General features: G+C 38.3%; 2 protein-coding genes across 3 annotated transcripts; one reads left to right on the top strand and one right to left on the bottom strand.

Moving 5' to 3' along the window:
- On the top strand, positions 2,972–5,949 carry LOC18782528 (protein YIF1B). Of its 2 annotated transcripts, none has more exons than XM_020559599.1 (5): positions 2,972–3,222; positions 3,376–3,548; positions 4,142–4,240; positions 4,340–4,491; positions 5,394–5,949. In XM_020559599.1, the coding sequence occupies exons 2-5, from the start codon at positions 3,378–3,380 to the stop codon at positions 5,779–5,781; spliced, it is 810 nt and encodes a 269-aa protein (XP_020415188.1). In that variant the 5' UTR covers positions 2,972–3,222; positions 3,376–3,377; the 3' UTR covers positions 5,782–5,949. The 2 variants fall into 2 exon arrangements, with proteins under 2 accessions (XP_020415188.1, XP_007215807.1); XM_007215745.2 differs by having other exon boundaries at positions 3,016–3,248.
- On the bottom strand, positions 6,263–7,890 carry LOC18784147 (B-box zinc finger protein 24). The gene is made up of 3 exons (XM_007215806.2): positions 7,544–7,890; positions 6,999–7,301; positions 6,263–6,727 (listed from the first exon to the last, which is right to left on the bottom strand). Exons 1-3 carry the CDS (start codon positions 7,730–7,732, stop codon positions 6,476–6,478), a joined length of 744 nt encoding a protein of 247 aa, XP_007215868.1. The 5' UTR covers positions 7,733–7,890; the 3' UTR covers positions 6,263–6,475.

Genomic DNA, 18,385 nt, shown 5'->3' with positions numbered 1-18,385 from the left:
AAAACTAATTTCTAATAACACAATATTCCTCTTTGTTCAGCTTTGTATTTATGGAACAATGGTTATGTTCGTGGACACGTGTCAAATATTGAGAAGGTTGGTAAGGAGACACATTGGGCTAAAGTGGTGAGCATAAATGCTCTCTATTTAATAAACAAGAGGCAACCCCAACAAACACTTGTTCTAGTGGTACTACTCTTCCCTTGGAAAATGCCCCAAAATCAAAACCACCCCCCAACCCTCATGGGTTAATAATAAAGAAAACATTAAGAGGCAATAATGTTTAGTTATTTGAGATCATTAATATTGTGTTATGTTTAGATGACTTCACTATAGAAGTAGACGAAATGTGAAAATGGAATAGATGCAATTGTGCTGAAAGAAGCAGATTGAATATTGAAACAATCAAGTCATTTTTTTTTTTATGTCGAAAACTTCATTCATTAACTACCTTCATTTGGTGGACATGGAAGACCATCCGAAACCATGCCATGCATGGTCAGCAGTGGTCTATCGTGTGTTTTTTGTTTTTATATAAGCAATAATCTATTTTAATTTAACATAAACTACGAGTAGGAGGATTCTAACTCGAGTGCAAAATAGGGACTACATCCGCTCTATCCAATTTGGTTAAGCCCATATATACAGGTTTAGTGTTCATATTGAGTCATTTGACCAATTACTAAATCAAATATTTTTATTTAACTTTTCTGATCAGTGTAAGAATTTTTCTTAGGTAGATCAGCAAGCAACTTGGTAGAACCTTTTCATTCTAGTTGCCAAAGAACAATTCGAAAAACTTGAAGGGAATTTCTAAATTTAGCTCTTCTAAACTATAAGTCCAATGCTACCAGCATGTCTCTTTGAGCCACACCAATAATCAATAAGAAAAAATAACAATTCAGGTCCAATCCCCAGCAAAATTGCCTAAAATTAGCAAAGAACATCACATTAAATGGAAGGTTTCTCAGTCTCGTAATCATCATCTCCTCCAAAATCCTCTCTCTCTCATAATCCTCATTATCCAAGTCTACAGCCATTTGTAATTTGTTTTGAAGATCAAATGGCCATGTCCAAGACATTTACAATTTGCATTGTTGCTCTCTTGGTGTGCTCGATTTGTAGTGAAACGACGAATGCAAAAGGTATCAGTAATGGGGCAATACGTCGTAATCAGCCAGGTGGTTGCAGAGAGTCACGGTGCATGCCTCCACCATCCAACTCTTATAACAGAGGTTGTGAGAAAGGGAAGGAGTGCAGAGGTGGTGGTTGTAAATTAAAATGAGTCTTCCGGAGCACAACATATAACCAAGAAGGGGACACACCAAAAAATGAAGCTTAAAGCACTAAATAGCGATGCCCATTCTTTTACATAAATATATTTATTATACTACTCTTGATCTAGCCATATTATGAACATGATGTAATAAAGAACAACATTATTCAATCAGTTTCTAAAGAGTTCAACGTGTTGGTATTAAAAGGGTTTTCAAAATTTTATTGTTTTCAATTTTGAATTAAATATTAATTTTGTTGACCAAATGCTTCTTTATTTTTTGTGGGGTTATAATATCTTAATTTTCAGCTTGTATTTTAATATTCAATGCTATAATCTTCACATTTGACATACAACTTTACAAGACCTGCATTGGATTCCCCCCTAAATTTATTTTACGATCCGGGAGATACAAGGTACAACATACATAAATTTGGGTTCGATCCAACGGTCCGAGCCTATCAAACCCGGAAATCATACAATATGCAAAATCCATTTGAAGCTCAAACGGTATCCAAATTGGAATCCGAGCACGCCTATGCACTCGTGACAACTAGGAGATCGCATTGGGACACAATACCCCTTTTCTACAGTGCCCACGCACCGCCACAGGCGCCGCCAACACGTGGGTGTCCAAAGCGATAATGATCGCCGGAAAATTCTCAAAATCAGGGCCAAGCTTCCTACCCTAGGTGTGTGTAAAACCTCGTTTGAAGTCACTTTTGTTCTTGGGCATACCCCCAAAAATGGTCGGAAGTGGCCTGAATCTCGTCCTGAAAACCGGCCAAATTTCAATTCGTGATTTGGGTTATCAACTCTAGAAATTGATCCAATCCTACCCAACCATCAGCCAGAGCTCAAAAAATATATGAGAAACCATACCTCACTTGTCGGAGATGGTGGCTGAAAACCGCCGGAAAAAACCAAGAAGCGCTGCTGATTTTTGCACAGCAGTTTGGGCCCCTTTTTGGTTCAACTTTGGCTCGATTTTCTGGTGGATTTACTTGGAATCAAGGCTGGATATGGATATGTATGGAAAGAGGAGAGAGAGAGAGAGACGAAGCTTTTGCAAGTTGTGGCACCCGATTTGGTGCTTGGACGGAGGAGAAATGTTTATTCGAAGTGGGCTGGTCGTGCAGATCGCGAGGAGGAGAAGAAAAAAAATCTGAATTTTAAAAACTGAATTTTAAAAAAATTACAATTGTGCCACTGAACTTCTTTTGATCATAATTATGCCTCTATTTTCTATCCTTTCTCCATATCCCCACATGACCATCCCTCGTTGTTTAGGTCCCTTGTCCCCCAATTTTCTCGACCCTAGTTTCTGTTGTTCTTCCCTTTTTCTCTTCCAATATCACTCCTCTTCTTTGGTGGGCTTTCTGTCTGTAATAGGTTTTATGAGTGTAGTGGGCTTTATGCTTTTTATGTTGAACTTATTTGAGCTTATCTTTTAAGTTCACTCTGGTGTAATTGGCTCTTGCCTTCCTATATTAAGGAAACTTGTTTCTGATTAAATAAAAACAAAAACTTATTATTTTTAGGACACTAAAACGATTAATTATTAAATTTTTGAAACTTAAAGAGAAAAAAAATATATATAGTAAACCTTGAGAGCCGGTTGACAGGTTCCAAAACAAAAACGTTGTATGGGTGCACCGGTGCAATACGGTATAGACGGTGCCTTAACACAGACCCAAAAAAAATAATAATAAATAGGCTACAGGCTTTTCCTGAGTTTTTTTTAACTCCTTCCCATTCTCCATCTCTCTCTCTCACAAATCGATGCCGTCTCTGCCAACCTAGGGCCGAAGTCGAAGCCGGCTCTGCCAACCTAGAGCAGAAATCAACGCGGCCTCCAACCACCTGCTTCTTCTCTCATCCGTCAGCAGTCCCCCCGCGACTTCCCTCTTTTCCTTAGTCTCTCCATCTCAACCTCCAGATCTAGGGTTTACTCATCTCTCTTTCTTTTTAGGTGGTCTTGGATTCTTGATTGATTTCAAAATATATATTTATTATCACCAATGAAGTCTTGTTCTGGGTGCATTGTAATTGAAACAATCTGTATCTGACTTTTTTTTTCTGTGTGTGTTGAACTACAGAAATGTACAATAACGTGGGAGCCCAGCCTGGAGTGCCAATACCGCCTGCAACTTCGCAGCCAAATCCGTTTGGAAATACGTTTTACGGTGCCGGTTCAGGACTTATCCGTGGTGGATTGGGCGCGTATGGAGAGAAAATTTTAGGATCAAGTTCTGAGTATGTACAAAGCAATGTAAGTAGTTGACCACTGTTATGATCTGGGTTCAGCTATTGAAGTTTACGATATGCACCATTAGCTTATTACTCCCCTTTGTGGTCAAGTTATAAAGTTTTTGATTTAACTGTAAATCATATGAAAGTTTGGAAGATTTTTATTATAACATATAAGTTTCATGAATCATTGTCAAAAAATTTGTATCTTGCATTATGAAATTGACCTCTTTTAATTTGGCAGAATGATGATTGGCATTATTGAATGAACCATTTTGGAAAGGCTTGATTCTGGTTGTACAAATTTTTTTATTCTTTGTTTGGGTGAAAGTTTGATGATCCATTTTAATTAGATTTGTATATTGTTTTGTACATTATGGCCTGATGCGTAAGTTGGAACTGGTTTATGGAGATGCTTCTATAGCATTTTGCATTGGTCTCCCACTCGTGTAAATTGTATTCACGTACTTTAAGCATGATAATGGCCTTGTATGATTGCCATCAAGTGACTAGATTAGGCCCTTTCGAAGTTCTTTACTTCTTACCTGTTAGAGTTTCTTAAGTCTGTTTGAGGTAGTTGAGCTTTATTCTGATATTTTGTGTTGAAATGAGCAGATCAGTAGGTATTTCTCTGATCCTCAATACTACTTCCAAGTGAATGACCAGTATGTCCGGAACAAGTTGAAGGTTGTTCTATTTCCATTTCTTCACAGGGTAAGCGAAGCGCTAACATTTTGAAATTTTCCTTGTGGAATCAGATTATCCTGCCATAGAACTTACTCATTCCCCCTGCCCTCTCTTTTGTTTTTTCAGGGCCATTGGACAAGAATAACTGAACCAGTAGGAGGCAGGCTTTCTTATAAACCCCCAATCTATGACATCAATGCACCAGACCTGTACATTCCATTTATGGCATTTGGTACCTATGTGGTACTGGCTGGCTTCTCATTGGGTCTTCAAGGAAAGTAAGTTTTGTGAAATTTCTAGATATTACTCTAAGCAGTTTCCTCTTTTATTCATATTAATCCTGTGATGGGAAAACATTATGATATGAGAACGATGACTGCATTTTGTCTTAACTTCTTGTTTTTTTAATTTTTTTTTCCTGTTATTTTCCTTTTATTGCAATTCAGCATCCTACTATTAGCCTACTATTAGTTTGTAATTTCTACTTTAGTTCCCCAGTTTTGGAAAAAGAGTTCTATTTAGTACCCAATCTATTTGCACCTTCTTCCTTGTCCACTTTCAACACAATGTATTGGTTCCTTTTGGGTAATATACTGTAGCTGCATTTAGTTTTTCCCTTGTTCATGGTCTTCCTTTATCGAAGTACCTTCTAGTTGCTTAAGGCTTAAACGCAAGAGAAGTGCTTGCAAAAATTCATCGAAGATGATGCTCAAAATAACATTTTTTTCCTAGATTGTACATGTGACCCGTAAGTTGGACTATTATGTATGACCAAAGAGGTATGTTGCACTGGGACCAAAGAGGTATGTTGCACTGGGACCAAAAACTTTTTCAGCAGCCCACACCGTTCTCATGATGTGGCCAAATTTAGCTGTTTTTTTTCGGAGAAATCATTAACCGCATGTTGATGCACCAGTTTCTTTTCCTTTTCCTTCTTTATCTTTTCTATATAAATACACGACAGATGAATTTATATTTGTAAATTAAAGTGAAACAATGAACTATTTCCAAGGCCAAGATTGTATTATCACTGCATTTTTGAATGTATGATGGCCTGTCTGTAGCTTCCTGAACTTCATCATGGTTTCAATTCAGATTTATTCATGTTCTTGTTCTTTCAATCCTTCAATGTTAGAAACTCATGGTATTTTAAAATTGTTTTTTGTTTATTGCCTCTCAGGTTTAGTCCTGAAGCTCTAAACTGGTTGTTTATCAAGGGATTGCTTGGCTGGTTTATGCAAGTTGCACTACTGAAAGTAACATTGCTTTCCTTGGGTGGTGGTGAGGCACCATTGCTGGACATGGTGGCATATGCTGGCTATGCTTTCACAGGGTTGTGCTTGGCCGTACTTGGACGGATTGTGTTGAGTTACTCATACTATTTTTTGATGCCTTGGACCTGTTTATGCATGGGAGTTTTCTTGGTGAAGACTATGAAAAGAGTCCTTTTTGCAGAGGTGAGGAGTTATGATTCAAGCAAGCATCATTATCTTTTGCTCTTTATCGCTTTGGCGCAGTTCCCTCTTTTTACATGGCTTGGCAACGTTAGTGTTAATTGGCTTATATAAGACAGCTAATTTTGTATGGGATAGAACCAATTCTTGTTTATAGCAGTTTCTGAAATCTTGTATACAATTTTCTTTGTATTCAATTTGGTCCACGACGTTTGCTCCTGCATTAAAGTAGTTTACTTGGAAATTCGTCACTGAAGGACAGAGATATCATATCATTCTACTTGTTTTGCATTCCCAGAAATACTTCTGTTAATTAGTTAGTTTTATTGGAAATCAACCCTGGTCACCATGTTGGGTGATCAAGGAATGCGCCTGACTAAAAATGCGCCTGACTTAACAGAGTTGATAAATATTTCCTAAATACACAAGCAAGCCATTTGCAAATGTCACTGCAAGTGATTTCCCTAAGCATCGGGCACTCGAATCGAAGCTGTGTTTCCAGTCCAAGAAATCTGATTAACGAGGAGTTGGAACATATGTGAATGTAATAATATAACGTACAGAAACGAGCACAGGGGAGGCATCAGCTTGCCCGTTTGCTAAGGAATTTCTTCAACTCTTCTGGCTCAACAAGGCCCCTCTATTGCATATGGTCTTATTACGAAGTAGGCAAAATTACATACTGATGGATCAAATAAACGAAAACGAAAGAAGCAAATCCCCCAAATGCATCATAAATTCTTACATACATACATAAATACATACCGGTATGTACTTAGTATGAACATATATATACTTCAACCTATCATCAAGTTGATACATGTCTAAAATCTCCAAGATCAGGAACAGTAAAGTGCTCATCATCATCCTCTGCCATTACAATTCTTGGCTTCTTGTATGGATTGTTCGATTTGGGGGGTCTATATGAGGTAAAATTGGGTTGCTGTGATACCGGAAGCTGAGGAACTTCAGCAGCTGCCAAGGCTTCCTCCGGAAACTGCTCACCGAAAAGACCCATATCTGCTATCCATTCAAGCTCTCCAAACTCAAGCGACCCTTTCTGGAATGACCACACACAAGAGCTTCTTAATCTCAAGGACATGAATAGATGAAACAAAATGCAAATCACATATATCTTAGGAGAAAGAATCATCTTAGCTGAGCTTCTTTTGTTGAAAGCTTTGCAAGATTGTTTTATTTTGAGAGTCTTAAAAACTCAAAAGTTTCTTTCCTTTTTGCAAGAATATTTGCGATGAGTAAAGCTACATAACTTCCAATATATATATATATATATATATATATATATATATGTTTTCCGGTATCTTTCTAACCTTGTCAGAAGATTCAAAATCTGATAATTGCAGCAAGTCATCAACCCCCCAAGGGGATGAGAAGCCAGAAGGCTGAGGTGTTGGCAATTTTGTTGAAATCTGCTGCGAGCCATGACTGGGTGGCTCCAAGCTACTTGTTTCAGTGTCCTTAGTAGTACAACTGGAGCTCAATGCCACCCGGATTCCGGTCGCGAGGAACCTCTGGTGGTTGGCAGAGTGGCTATTGGCCGAATGAACTGACCCGTCACAATCCTGGCAAAAGAGGGCTCTGTCTTCAACACAGAATATAAAAGCTGCCTTGTCCTGCAAATCAGAAAATAATATGTGAGAGAGAGAATGAACAACAGATTCTTTTTTATTAATTTACTCTACAAGGAGGAGGCTCGAACTTGAGTGTCTTACCAACTAGCCTAACTCACGTCTCTGATTAAGCATCATATTGAACGGGAAAGCTTGTTTATCTTAGCAATTTCAGGTAAACTAACAAGTCCAACAGAAAGGGAAAATCAAAATCACAATACAAAGAACGTGGGGAGTGAAATTACTTGGCAAATGTCACATCTAGGGAGTTTGTTCAACTTGGAGAGACACTGAAGGAGAAGCCTCTGGTGCTTGCTTGCAAGCTTGTTTGCTGCATGCACTTCAACGTCACATTTGGCGCACAGCGCCGCCTCATCTGCGCAACAAATCACTGTCGCCGGTGCCTTCTCGCACACATCACACTGAATTTTCATCTTCCCTCTCTCTCCAAAAGCTCCTTCTTCAACAATCAAAGCTTTCCAAGAAAGCACAAACAAACAGCTTAGTTTTCGAAAAACCTCTTAAACCCTTCACCACCAACTATTGGAGTGATGACTGTTTGTTTGTATGATTATGGATTGATTCTGGGAAGATAGAGAGAAGGCCAAGTAAAGTAACTGGTGGAGAATTGCAGAAGCTGTGTTTTGTGGGGCCCACGAGCTTATGTTTTGTGGCTGTAGAGCCACTGGATTGTCTGTCTGCGTGCACGGCTAGCATCCCTGCATGCGTTTGTGGCTACCGACATTCCTTGCCTGCTGCTTGCTTGCTGTCTATTTCACAAACATCGTTCTGGGCCGTTTGATTGATCATGCGTTTCGTGTTGAAATGATGGAAAGAGAAACGCGAATTGAACCCCAAAATTTCCAGCCGTCCGATATTGTATCGGATATAACATTCCTCACCAACCTATTAACCAGACCAGAGGTCAGAGGAATAGTATGAATCCGTTAGGTTTGGGAGACAGCCCAACTCATTAGTCATACCAAACTTTTAGTGGGCCAAAATTTATACCGTTAACCGGTATTTTGTGCCTCAAACCGTTCAGTACGGAACTTTTGCCGCCTTTTTTTATTTTTATTTTTGGGTTTTCTTTCCAGGTTGAATACATGTCAATTTTGGTTCTTTATGAATTAAATCATGCTCAACATTGAGGTTAACAACTAACAATTCCAAGTATCACATGGATGCATTTCCAATGAAATTGGCTCGTTGTCAGGAAAAAACTCTGTTTATAACGTATTTATCAAAATGAACTTACTCAGAGACATTGATCGAATGAGGGAGTGTAACGAGTTTCTCAAATTAAGGGTGTGAGATAATTTGTCGACGTGAATACTCACTACTAATTAAGCATCTAAGTTCAATGCATTAAAATTGATGAACCAAGCATAAAGACAAGGAGAAAACAATGTCTAGTTAAAACAACACAATTACCTAACCTTAGAGCATCTCTCCCTTGAAGATGGCAAAATTCAAACATCAAATTTAAATTTGATGCCTTGTGTGGTACTTCAACATGTCTCGTAAACATATGTACTTCAACAGATATTTTAAAATAAGTGAATTATTATTTTACCCCCTAAAACGGATTCTCGGTCTCACTTTATCTCCTAAAATTGAAATTTTCTCACTGAACTCGCAAAATCTCAAAATAAATTGCTAAAATTTTCTCACTTTACTACTTAGAGCATCTCCAACCGATGTGTCAAAAGTGCCACATAGACATTTAAAAGCTAGAAATAGCATCTCACATCACTCCAACCGATGTGTCAAAGCTGATATAGAATAAAGGCTGGAGGTTGAGATGTTATTTTTGACATCCCAAAAGCAAGATGTCAAATGAATATTTTATTATTTTTAAAAGATAGTTGGCTGTTACTTTCATTTATTACTTTTCTTTTTTTCTTTTTTTCTTCTTTATTTTAAATGATTTGATTGTTACAATAATTATTTATTTGACATATCGGGTGGATTTTAAAACTGTGTAAATATCAAATTGCCACATCAGCCATCAAATTTAAATTTGATGTTTGGTATTTGACATCTCCCTTGGAGATGCTCTTATATATCCATTTTCATTTACAAAACTGTAAGTATTATGATGTGATAGTCCCACTGGAGCAGCTCAAGTCCTCTGATTTTACTGATCAACAAGAATACGATGCCTGCAAAATGAAATAAAGGAGCTTTTCTGGTAATGAACTTTACTTTTGGACACACACATGCACAATGAACTTTACTGTCTTTGATGGCATTTTGTGTTATTTGTTTGATAGGAAGGTGATGCTGCTGTTGCCGTCGCTGAGGAGGTGTAGAGGAACAACCATGTAGTAAGAAAGTTGGAGAAGCGTCAACAAATTTGCACCCTTGACCAACATATTGAAGAGCAATTTGGTGGTGGTCGTCTATTGGCTTGTATCTCATCAAGACCTGGACAATGGCTGTGCTGATGGGTATGTGACTTTATTTGCCTATGTCTGTTTCTAGTCAGCATATTTGTCATAGGCATATTAATGTAGTTACCGTATTGCAAGGGCTGAAATCTGGATGATAACAGCTTCTTTTTATTGTTGTTTTAAAGTGAGGTATGTATGGGTCTTATGAAATTTTTAAAGAAATTTATTGAAGGGCAAATAATTTTATTTTATGTTTTTATTCCCAAATGATATCAAAACCATGTAAGCTTCACACTATGTTAATTTATGCAGGATGGGAAAACATTGGACAATGAGTTGGAGGTTGTTGAGGGAATGAAGCTAGACAGGGGCTACATATCCCCTTACTTCATCACCAACCAGAACAATCAGAAATGTGTAAGTTTTAGTTTGATTCAGCGATAACTATGTCTTGAAACTGTTAGAGGGCTGCTTGTTAAAGTTAGAAGCACCTCAAGTCCCTTTTTGCTTGATGCTGATTATCTTCAAACTTGTGTATGTGCTGATAGGAATTGGAAAATCCTTTAATCATAATCCATGAGAAGAAAATCTCAAGTATTAATGTTGTGGTTAAAGTATTGGAGTTGGTTTTGTAGGTTAGCATTTTCTCTGGTTAGGTTCACTAGTTTCTTCTTTTTTACTATGAATTGGTTGACAAAATTTTGCTCCTTTTCAGAAGCAAAGGTCTTTGCATTTTGTTATATATTTCAGAACCAAAGTTATAAAAGAAAACGGTTTTCCTCTTTGTTAATTGAGAATCATCTGCAGTTATGATTTCAGATCTATAGATACCCTGTTGTTGCTGATATTGCTACACTGGAGGAGAATAGAACAGCTTGGAAAATGTGCAAGAAGGGAGAGCTAACTCATACACCGAAGAACAAATTGATGAAGTTAAGATCAAATTAGTAGAATTTGTGAGTTCTCCATTATTTATAATTATAGGTAGGAAATATGTATGTAATAGAGCAAAGATTGGTTGACTATGTAATAACAATTGAATTTTTAAGTTTTATGAAAGAAATAATTTTTGAGCATATATATTCGTTGATAAAGCATTATAATTGGTTTTCTAGTTAAAATCGTTGTATAGAATCATAGGAAACAAAAACCTAAATGTAATAGCTTGGGAACGTATTAGACGACATATTTAAAGATAATAAAATGATGGTTTTATTGCAAAAATCGTCGTTTGTAAATATAATCAACGACCATTTTTAACACAGTACCGTCGTCTTTATATACAATCAACGCCGTTTTTTAACAAAACACCGTCATCTTTATATACAATCAACGACAGTTTTAACAAAATACCGTCGTCTTTTAAACAAAAACCATCGTCTTTACCCATAAATAACGACGGTTTTATAAACCGTCGACTTTACCCATAAACAACGACGGGTTTTAACAAAATATTGTCGTCTTTACATCATAACAATGACGGTTTTACTAAAAACTGTCGTCTTTACAGATAAACGACGGTGAAAAGCCGCCGTAGTTTGATACTCCAAAAGATGGCGGTCAATTTAACGACAGTTTTCAAAGTATCACAACGACAGTGAATCATCGTCGTCTATTTCGTTTTTTGTAGTACTGTGTACGCCCTCCAAGCGAGCATGTCAGTTACCCGAGAGACTAGTTGTGGCATGTGTCGTTCCCATCTCCATCTCTGACTCCCAATCACGATCCCACTTCATAAAGAAGTGAGGCTGAGAGCAATGATCCACTTGACAAAATCTTTGTCGTCAAGCACGACCTCCAATATTTGTCTTAGGCAACAGATTGGTGGGATAGCAAATGTGATATTCATGGCCAATTTATGGGAAACATGGCCAACAAGTTCAACAAAGCATATGCTGGAGAAGTGAAGCAAACTCTAAAAGCAAAAAGTCGAAGCAAAGAGTTAGAGTCCCTCAAGTTAAAATTGGAAGAGACAAAGAAATATGTTGTCGAAAAATTCACAAAATCTGAAGAATTTAACCATGACATGGTTGAATATTTCAATAACGGCTTTGAAATGTTCCGAGATTATGCTTTGGTCATCTCATTAGACTACAATTGGAGTGAAATTGATGTAGCTGGTGTTTGTGAGGTGCTGAATATGGGTGGAGAGGGAATGGCTCATCATAGCCTAGTGCATGCAGGGAGGAGGAATGCCAAAGACATGGATCTTTTGATGGACCTCTAGTAAGGGTGAGTGCTGGTTCGGTTCATGCGGTGCTGGGTGATGCGATGTCAAAGTGTTCCCTTTCTTTTCCCTTCGTGGGATAGTATTGTTAGGGTTCGGTGGTGATTTATTTTGCATGTCTAAATTGTAGTCTGTAATGGATGTGTGTGTATTGTATGTAGATTTACTTAATATTGCTGTCTTATTGCATGTGTATTGTACTAATATTGCCTTTGTATTGTAGGCATATTGCCACCCTATTGCATGTATATTGTGATGCTATTGCTGTCGTATTGCCATTATATTGCCCTAATATTGCCTCTCTAGTGTATGTATATTGGCCTAATGTTGCTATTATATTGTATGTATATTGACTACGGCTCATCAATGGGTTTACGGTTTAGGCCCTACTTCTTTCAAAAAGAAGATGATGACGAGAAAGAAACAACATGCTTTTCAAAAACAAGCAGTCAGATGCATCATAATTGCACCGTAAGACATTATAAGAAATTATTTTAAAAAATAATAACAAAAAAATAATTTACAAAAAAAAAAAAAAAGGAAGGTATGAATAAATATGCAAATGCTTTGTGATGGGTTGAAGAAAAGGATGATTACATTTGGTAGTTTGATTATGTTTGGTGATACGATATGTTGTTCGTCTTAATCTTCATATATGTAATTGTTGTATTAATACTTGACACAAATTCATCTCGTAATCATCCAATTATCAAAGCTAAGTAAATGAAATGAAACAAAAGAAGAACCCCAAAATAAACAGAAACAGCAATTTCTAGCACCCTTTTATCGCCTCTGTATTGCCACTGTATCACCAACGTATCACCAGTTTATTGCATTTTAGGTAGAAACGAATTATGTACTTCCTATGTTTTTCATTTCTGACATATGTCCATTGTTTGACCTCCATTTTCTTACAACTATAAGGAAAACAAAGAACACGTGAATTTAATTTGGAATGGATAGATAGCTTTCCATTAAACCTTTTGACAAAAAAAAAAAAGTAAACAGCAAAGCTTCTCCAAGCAAGCAAAGGCAGGATTGAGTTGATGACCATTAGTTCAAACATTATGTGATCTAATAGGGATAACTAATTTTTGGAACAACTAATGAATCTTCAAAAAGATAAAGAGCAACTAGTAAACTAATGTATGCAGTTTAACTTTGCACGGGTCACAGTGCTCAACATGATATTTGGTAACCATCTCTATACTTAGTGTATAATGCAGGCTTCTATGCATTCCAAACCTTCATTCTTCTGTGATAAAACTGTTAAATTACCATGATTTCTAACACATGGAAGTAAACAAACGAATCTGCACATTTATTTGTACATGCACACTGCGCATTGCACTTATACGCATTTATTAATCACCACACTAATGTTTCAAAGATTGAGTCAGATAGCAAAATGATCGATTACATATTTCAAATTAGTCATCTGCTCATACGAACTTGGCCCTAAAACTATACTAATGGTAAATATACTAACAGAATAGCTATTAATGAAAAATTCTAAACAAATGAGGGACTTATTTTTCTACTATTGTGGTGGAAGCGTGTTAAGTGATTTTCCACATTTGTTCATGGGAGTAAAGTATATCTTACTCCTTTCTAAACATTATGAGGTTCCAAATTCCAATAACAACAGAATGCTAAGCAGAAAAGTAGAATTGCTGCATAAATTATTTAAAAGGAACAAAGTCAAAACTAATTTGAGAAATCTTAAGAGAGCTGTATGCTTCACTAAGTCCACTAACAGATTCCCAGTGCAGGATATGATGACAGGATCCGATCTAAATTCCGCTAGGAATCCGAGTTAGACCCCGTGCGTGTCTGACACCTGACAAATGTCGGGCACAAATGACCTATTTGCCCTTCTATACAAAACACGATAAAATAACAAGGTTGACTTCTACCGAAAAACCGGCAGAGTTTTCCTTGTAACTTGCTCAATACCAAAACATTTTCACCTGCCAAACAAGTATACATATATACAACCAACTGCCAGCATATGTATATATACATTCCAACAGTTCAAATCTCAGTCTAGGGCAAAACATCAGAGCGACTACTAAATGTACAAAAGAGTGAATCTGTTTACAAAACAAAATTCTACATCAGAAGAAAGGCGCGGAAGATGGGAAGTGGCCCGGTGGTGGATTCCTGTGCACGTCTACTGTCTGGGGGCGGAAAACAACAATAAGGGTGAGTGGACCCAAAAACAAAGTTTAGAAACTAGTATATGAACATACTAACCCCACTGTAAAAACAGTTATACAAACTAACTTTTCTCTTTATTTCCGAAATCAATGCATATATATAATTGTATACATTTGAAAACAGTGTAAAACTATCACCTAGGTGTACCCTTATTTCCGTCAATTCCTTATATCCGTCAATTCCTTGCATCACCATGGGTGACACATACTCACAGGTCTTAGTGACACGAGGTCAGTCTGAGCCGCAACTCGCAGGATTCAGGGAACCGTAGTCCACCTTTATCAGCATTACTCGCTCCACACGAGTTCGAGTACCAAGGAACTCGTGGGGCAACTGTCAAGTATGCTGACCAAACCGAAGGCAACAAATATAATCCGAAGGCAACATTTAATAACTGGGTGCAAGGTGATTTAAGAAAATATAAAATTTCTGAAGCAAAACTGTTTAAATTTTGCTGCCATTATCTGAGAAGTAACGAGAATATCTGTTCCTATAAGCTTTAAAGGAAATTTTACTTGGCAGCATGCAACATAAAATATTTTACAGAATAAAACAGCTGATAACTGAAACTGAACTGCGTAAATGCATTTATTAAAACAAAGAGTCCACTCACTGATAGTCCGAGCTCGCTGGACTTTTTGAAGGTCCCTCCTGCGGGTCAACTGGTGCCCGGGTGCCTGATTCAATGACCATAATAGTCTATTAATACAATATAGTATTAAATTAAAAACCCTACCCCCGGCCTTTAAAAGTACATGCAGCGATTTAAAGTGATCCCTATGCCCATAACAGCTTTCCTTCCACGTGGGGTTGTTTAGCGGTATCTTGGGACTCAAATAGCGCTAAAGTCCAAAAAGTCAATCCAGAACCCCACGGGTCCATGACCTCACAATATGATCCGGATGCAGCTAGAAGGTCCAATATATCTAGGATACATGTCCCGAGGGTATTGGTGTCAATCGGGCGGTCGGATTAATTACAATCCTGTAATCGCATAATTTATAAACCCTAGCCCTAGGGTTCGCGTTGTCGGAGTATCCGGGACTCCGATTCACGATCCGTCGAATCCTACACATTTCTAAAATTATCTCGAATAACATATCTAAAATTGATTACGATCCAACGGCTCAACAGTATTGAACCCGGTAATCATACAATATGGAAAAGCCGTTCGAGGCTCAAACGGTATCCAAATTGAGATCCACGAATTCCTACGCTCTCATGACGACCAGAATACAGTGTCACTTCACCACACTCTCCCGTGCGCCGCCGCACGCGCCGGCAGCGATGGGTGTCCAAAGCGATAACGCATCGCCTCATTTCAGCTATGACGGCAAAACGGTTGCTGAGAAAAGGGTGCTCAAGATATATAGCACATGTCATTGATACTAGAGATAATGGGCTGCGATTGGAAGATATTCCAGTCGTACAGGACTTTCCAGATGTATTTCCTGAGGATCTTCCTGGATTACCTCCTCATCGGGAGATTGAGTTTGTTATTGACCTCGCTCCAGGAACAAATCCTATTTCTCAGGCACCATATAGAATGGCACCAGCAGAGTTGAGGGAATTAAAGACTCAGTTACAGGAGCTGGTAGATAAGGGTTTCATCCGACCTAGTTTTTCTCTATGGGGTGCTCCAGTATTATTTGTTAAGAAAAAGGATGGCGCCATGAGGTTATGCATTGACTACAGACTGCTGAACAAGATCACAGTGCGGAATAGATATCCCTTGCCTCGCATTGATGACTTGTTTGATCAGCTGAAGGGTGCCAAGGTCTTTTCTAAGATTGACCTGAGGTCTGGATATCATCAGTTACGGGTTAGAGAAGAGGATGTGCCTAAAACAGCGTTTCGAACGAGGTATGGGCACTATGAGTTCCTGGTGATGCCATTCGGATTAACGAATGCGCTAGCTGCATTTATGGACCTCATGAACAGAGTGTTTCGACGTTATTTGGATCGCTTTGTGATTGTGTTCATAGATGACATTCTGGTGTATTCAAAGAGTCAGAAGGCACACATGAAGCATTTAAACCTTGTGTTGAGGACTCTGAGAAGGAGGCAACTTTATGCCAAATTCAGCAAGTGTCAATTCTGGTTAGACATAGTGAGTTTCTTGGGGCACGTGATATCTGCAGAGGGCATTTATGTTAACCCTCAAAAGATTGAAGCAGTAGTAAATTGGCTACGACCAACCAGTGTTACCAAGATACGAAGTTTTCTGGGGTTAGCCGGGTAGTGTTGCGGTCGAGAGAGATTCCACTTGTGAAAGTCTTATGGAGGAGTCATACTGTAGAAGAGGCTACATGGGAACCCGAAGACCAAATGCAGGAGCAGTACCTTCACCTCTTCGAGTGACAGGTGCATAAATTTCGAGGACGAAATTTGTATAAGGGGGGTAGGTTGTAATGACCCAAACCTAAAATTCATATTTAATTAGTAATTTATTATGCGAAAAGACAATTTTGCCCTTTGACTAAATTATGAACTCAAAGTTGACTTTTTGACCGAAAAGGAATTTGACAATTCCACATATACTGTTGCGTAGAGCACGACGACATGAGTTCATAGACACGAAGTGAGCTCGAATTGGAGTTTTAACGAAGAAAATACGATTAAAATATCACGAAGGGCAAAACGGTAAATTGAAAAATCAGAATTTTTATAAACCTCAGTTTTCCTCTCTCTCTCTCTCTCTCCGTCGCGAACTTCCCCTCCCCGACAGTTTTTTTTTCTTGGCTTGCCGTCGCCGCCACAGACCATCACCGGCCACGAGACCGGTCTTGTTCGAACCGTCATCGCCTCCTCTTCTCGTCCCACCCGGTTTCCGTCACCGTCAGCCACTCCAGCCGCCGAAAACTGCCAAAAATTGAACGGTTGTGACCGGAATTTCACGGCCGTCGTTCTCCCTCGTTTCTCAACCAAATCGGACGAGCCAGGTATGGATTTTGACCCTCTCGAGCTGTTCTAGCTGCCTGTTGGGTAGGAATTAATCAGTTCTCAGTGTAGCTATTAGATTTTTGAACTTGAAGTTCCGGCCGGTTTTCGGCCTCCGTGTTCGGCCACTTCCGGTCACTTTTTGGGGTAGGTCCAAGAACAAAAGTGGTTCCAAATATGGTGTTATACCTAGGATAGGAGTTTGGAGCCTTGGTTTTGAGATTGCAAAGAAAATCACAGAGACTAAATGTCAACAATGGATACAAAAATGAGCAGAATTCAGTGCAACCGAACACTTCGTTTCAAACAAGTACATTGTTATACGTCCATAAAGAGCAACTATGTTTATATATGGAGGTGTACGAAATAGTTCAACTTCAAAATGGAAACAGCTTATGTGCCATGTAAGGCAATGAACATATAACAAGGTGAGTCTTCAACAAATTATAAGTGGACAATTATTTTCAAACAATTTGACAGCTGCCCGAGAGAATTCAGGGAGTTAAGGCATGAGATGCAAACATGATAAACGCGGTTAAGCACTCGGACGAACCCATGCTATAATACAAGCCAATAGACGACCACCACCAAATTGCTCTTCAATATGTTGGTCAAGGGTGCAAATCTGTTGACGCTTCTCCAACTTTCTTACTACATGGTTGTTCTTCTTCACCTCCTCAGCGACGGCAACAGCAGCATCACCTTCCTATCAAACAAGTAACACAAAATGCCATCAAAGACAGTAAAGTTCATTGTGCATGTGTGTGTCCCAAAGTAAAGTTCATTACCAGAAAAGCTCCTTTAGATCATTTTGCATGCATCATATTCTTGTTGATCAGTAAAATCAGAGGACTTGAGCTGCTTCAGTGGGACTACCACTGACTCAATTCGCCTTCCTACCTATAATGAGTACATCAAACACAAGGCTTGATTAATTACAATTCCAATGCAGACGACCATTCACAAAAGTTTGAAATTACCCATTATGAAATTAAACATTCGTGAAACATTTTGCATTGTCAGTTTTATCATATTTAACTACACTTAGTGAAGAAACAATTTTTGTTTTAAAGATATAGGTGGTAGTTTTAAAATTTTAGGGGAGGGTTGGTATTTTCAAAAAAAATTAGGAAAATAGCTCAAAATACCACCCATTTTATTATTTTTTGTGAAAATACCACCCCTGTAATCTAATCAAAGCCCTTGTGTTTTGATGTACTCATTATAGGTAGGGAAGGGCGAATTGAGTCAGTGGGTAGTCCCCACTGAAAGCAGGTTCAAGTCCTCTGGTTTTTACCTGATCA

The sequence above is a fragment of the Prunus persica genome, chromosome G3 (genome assembly GCF_000346465.2).
Source record: "Prunus persica cultivar Lovell chromosome G3, Prunus_persica_NCBIv2, whole genome shotgun sequence".
Taxonomy (NCBI): Eukaryota; Viridiplantae; Streptophyta; class Magnoliopsida; order Rosales; family Rosaceae; genus Prunus; species Prunus persica.
The sequence above is the reverse complement of the archived record's forward strand: the minus strand, read 5'-3'. Positions and strand labels throughout refer to the sequence as shown.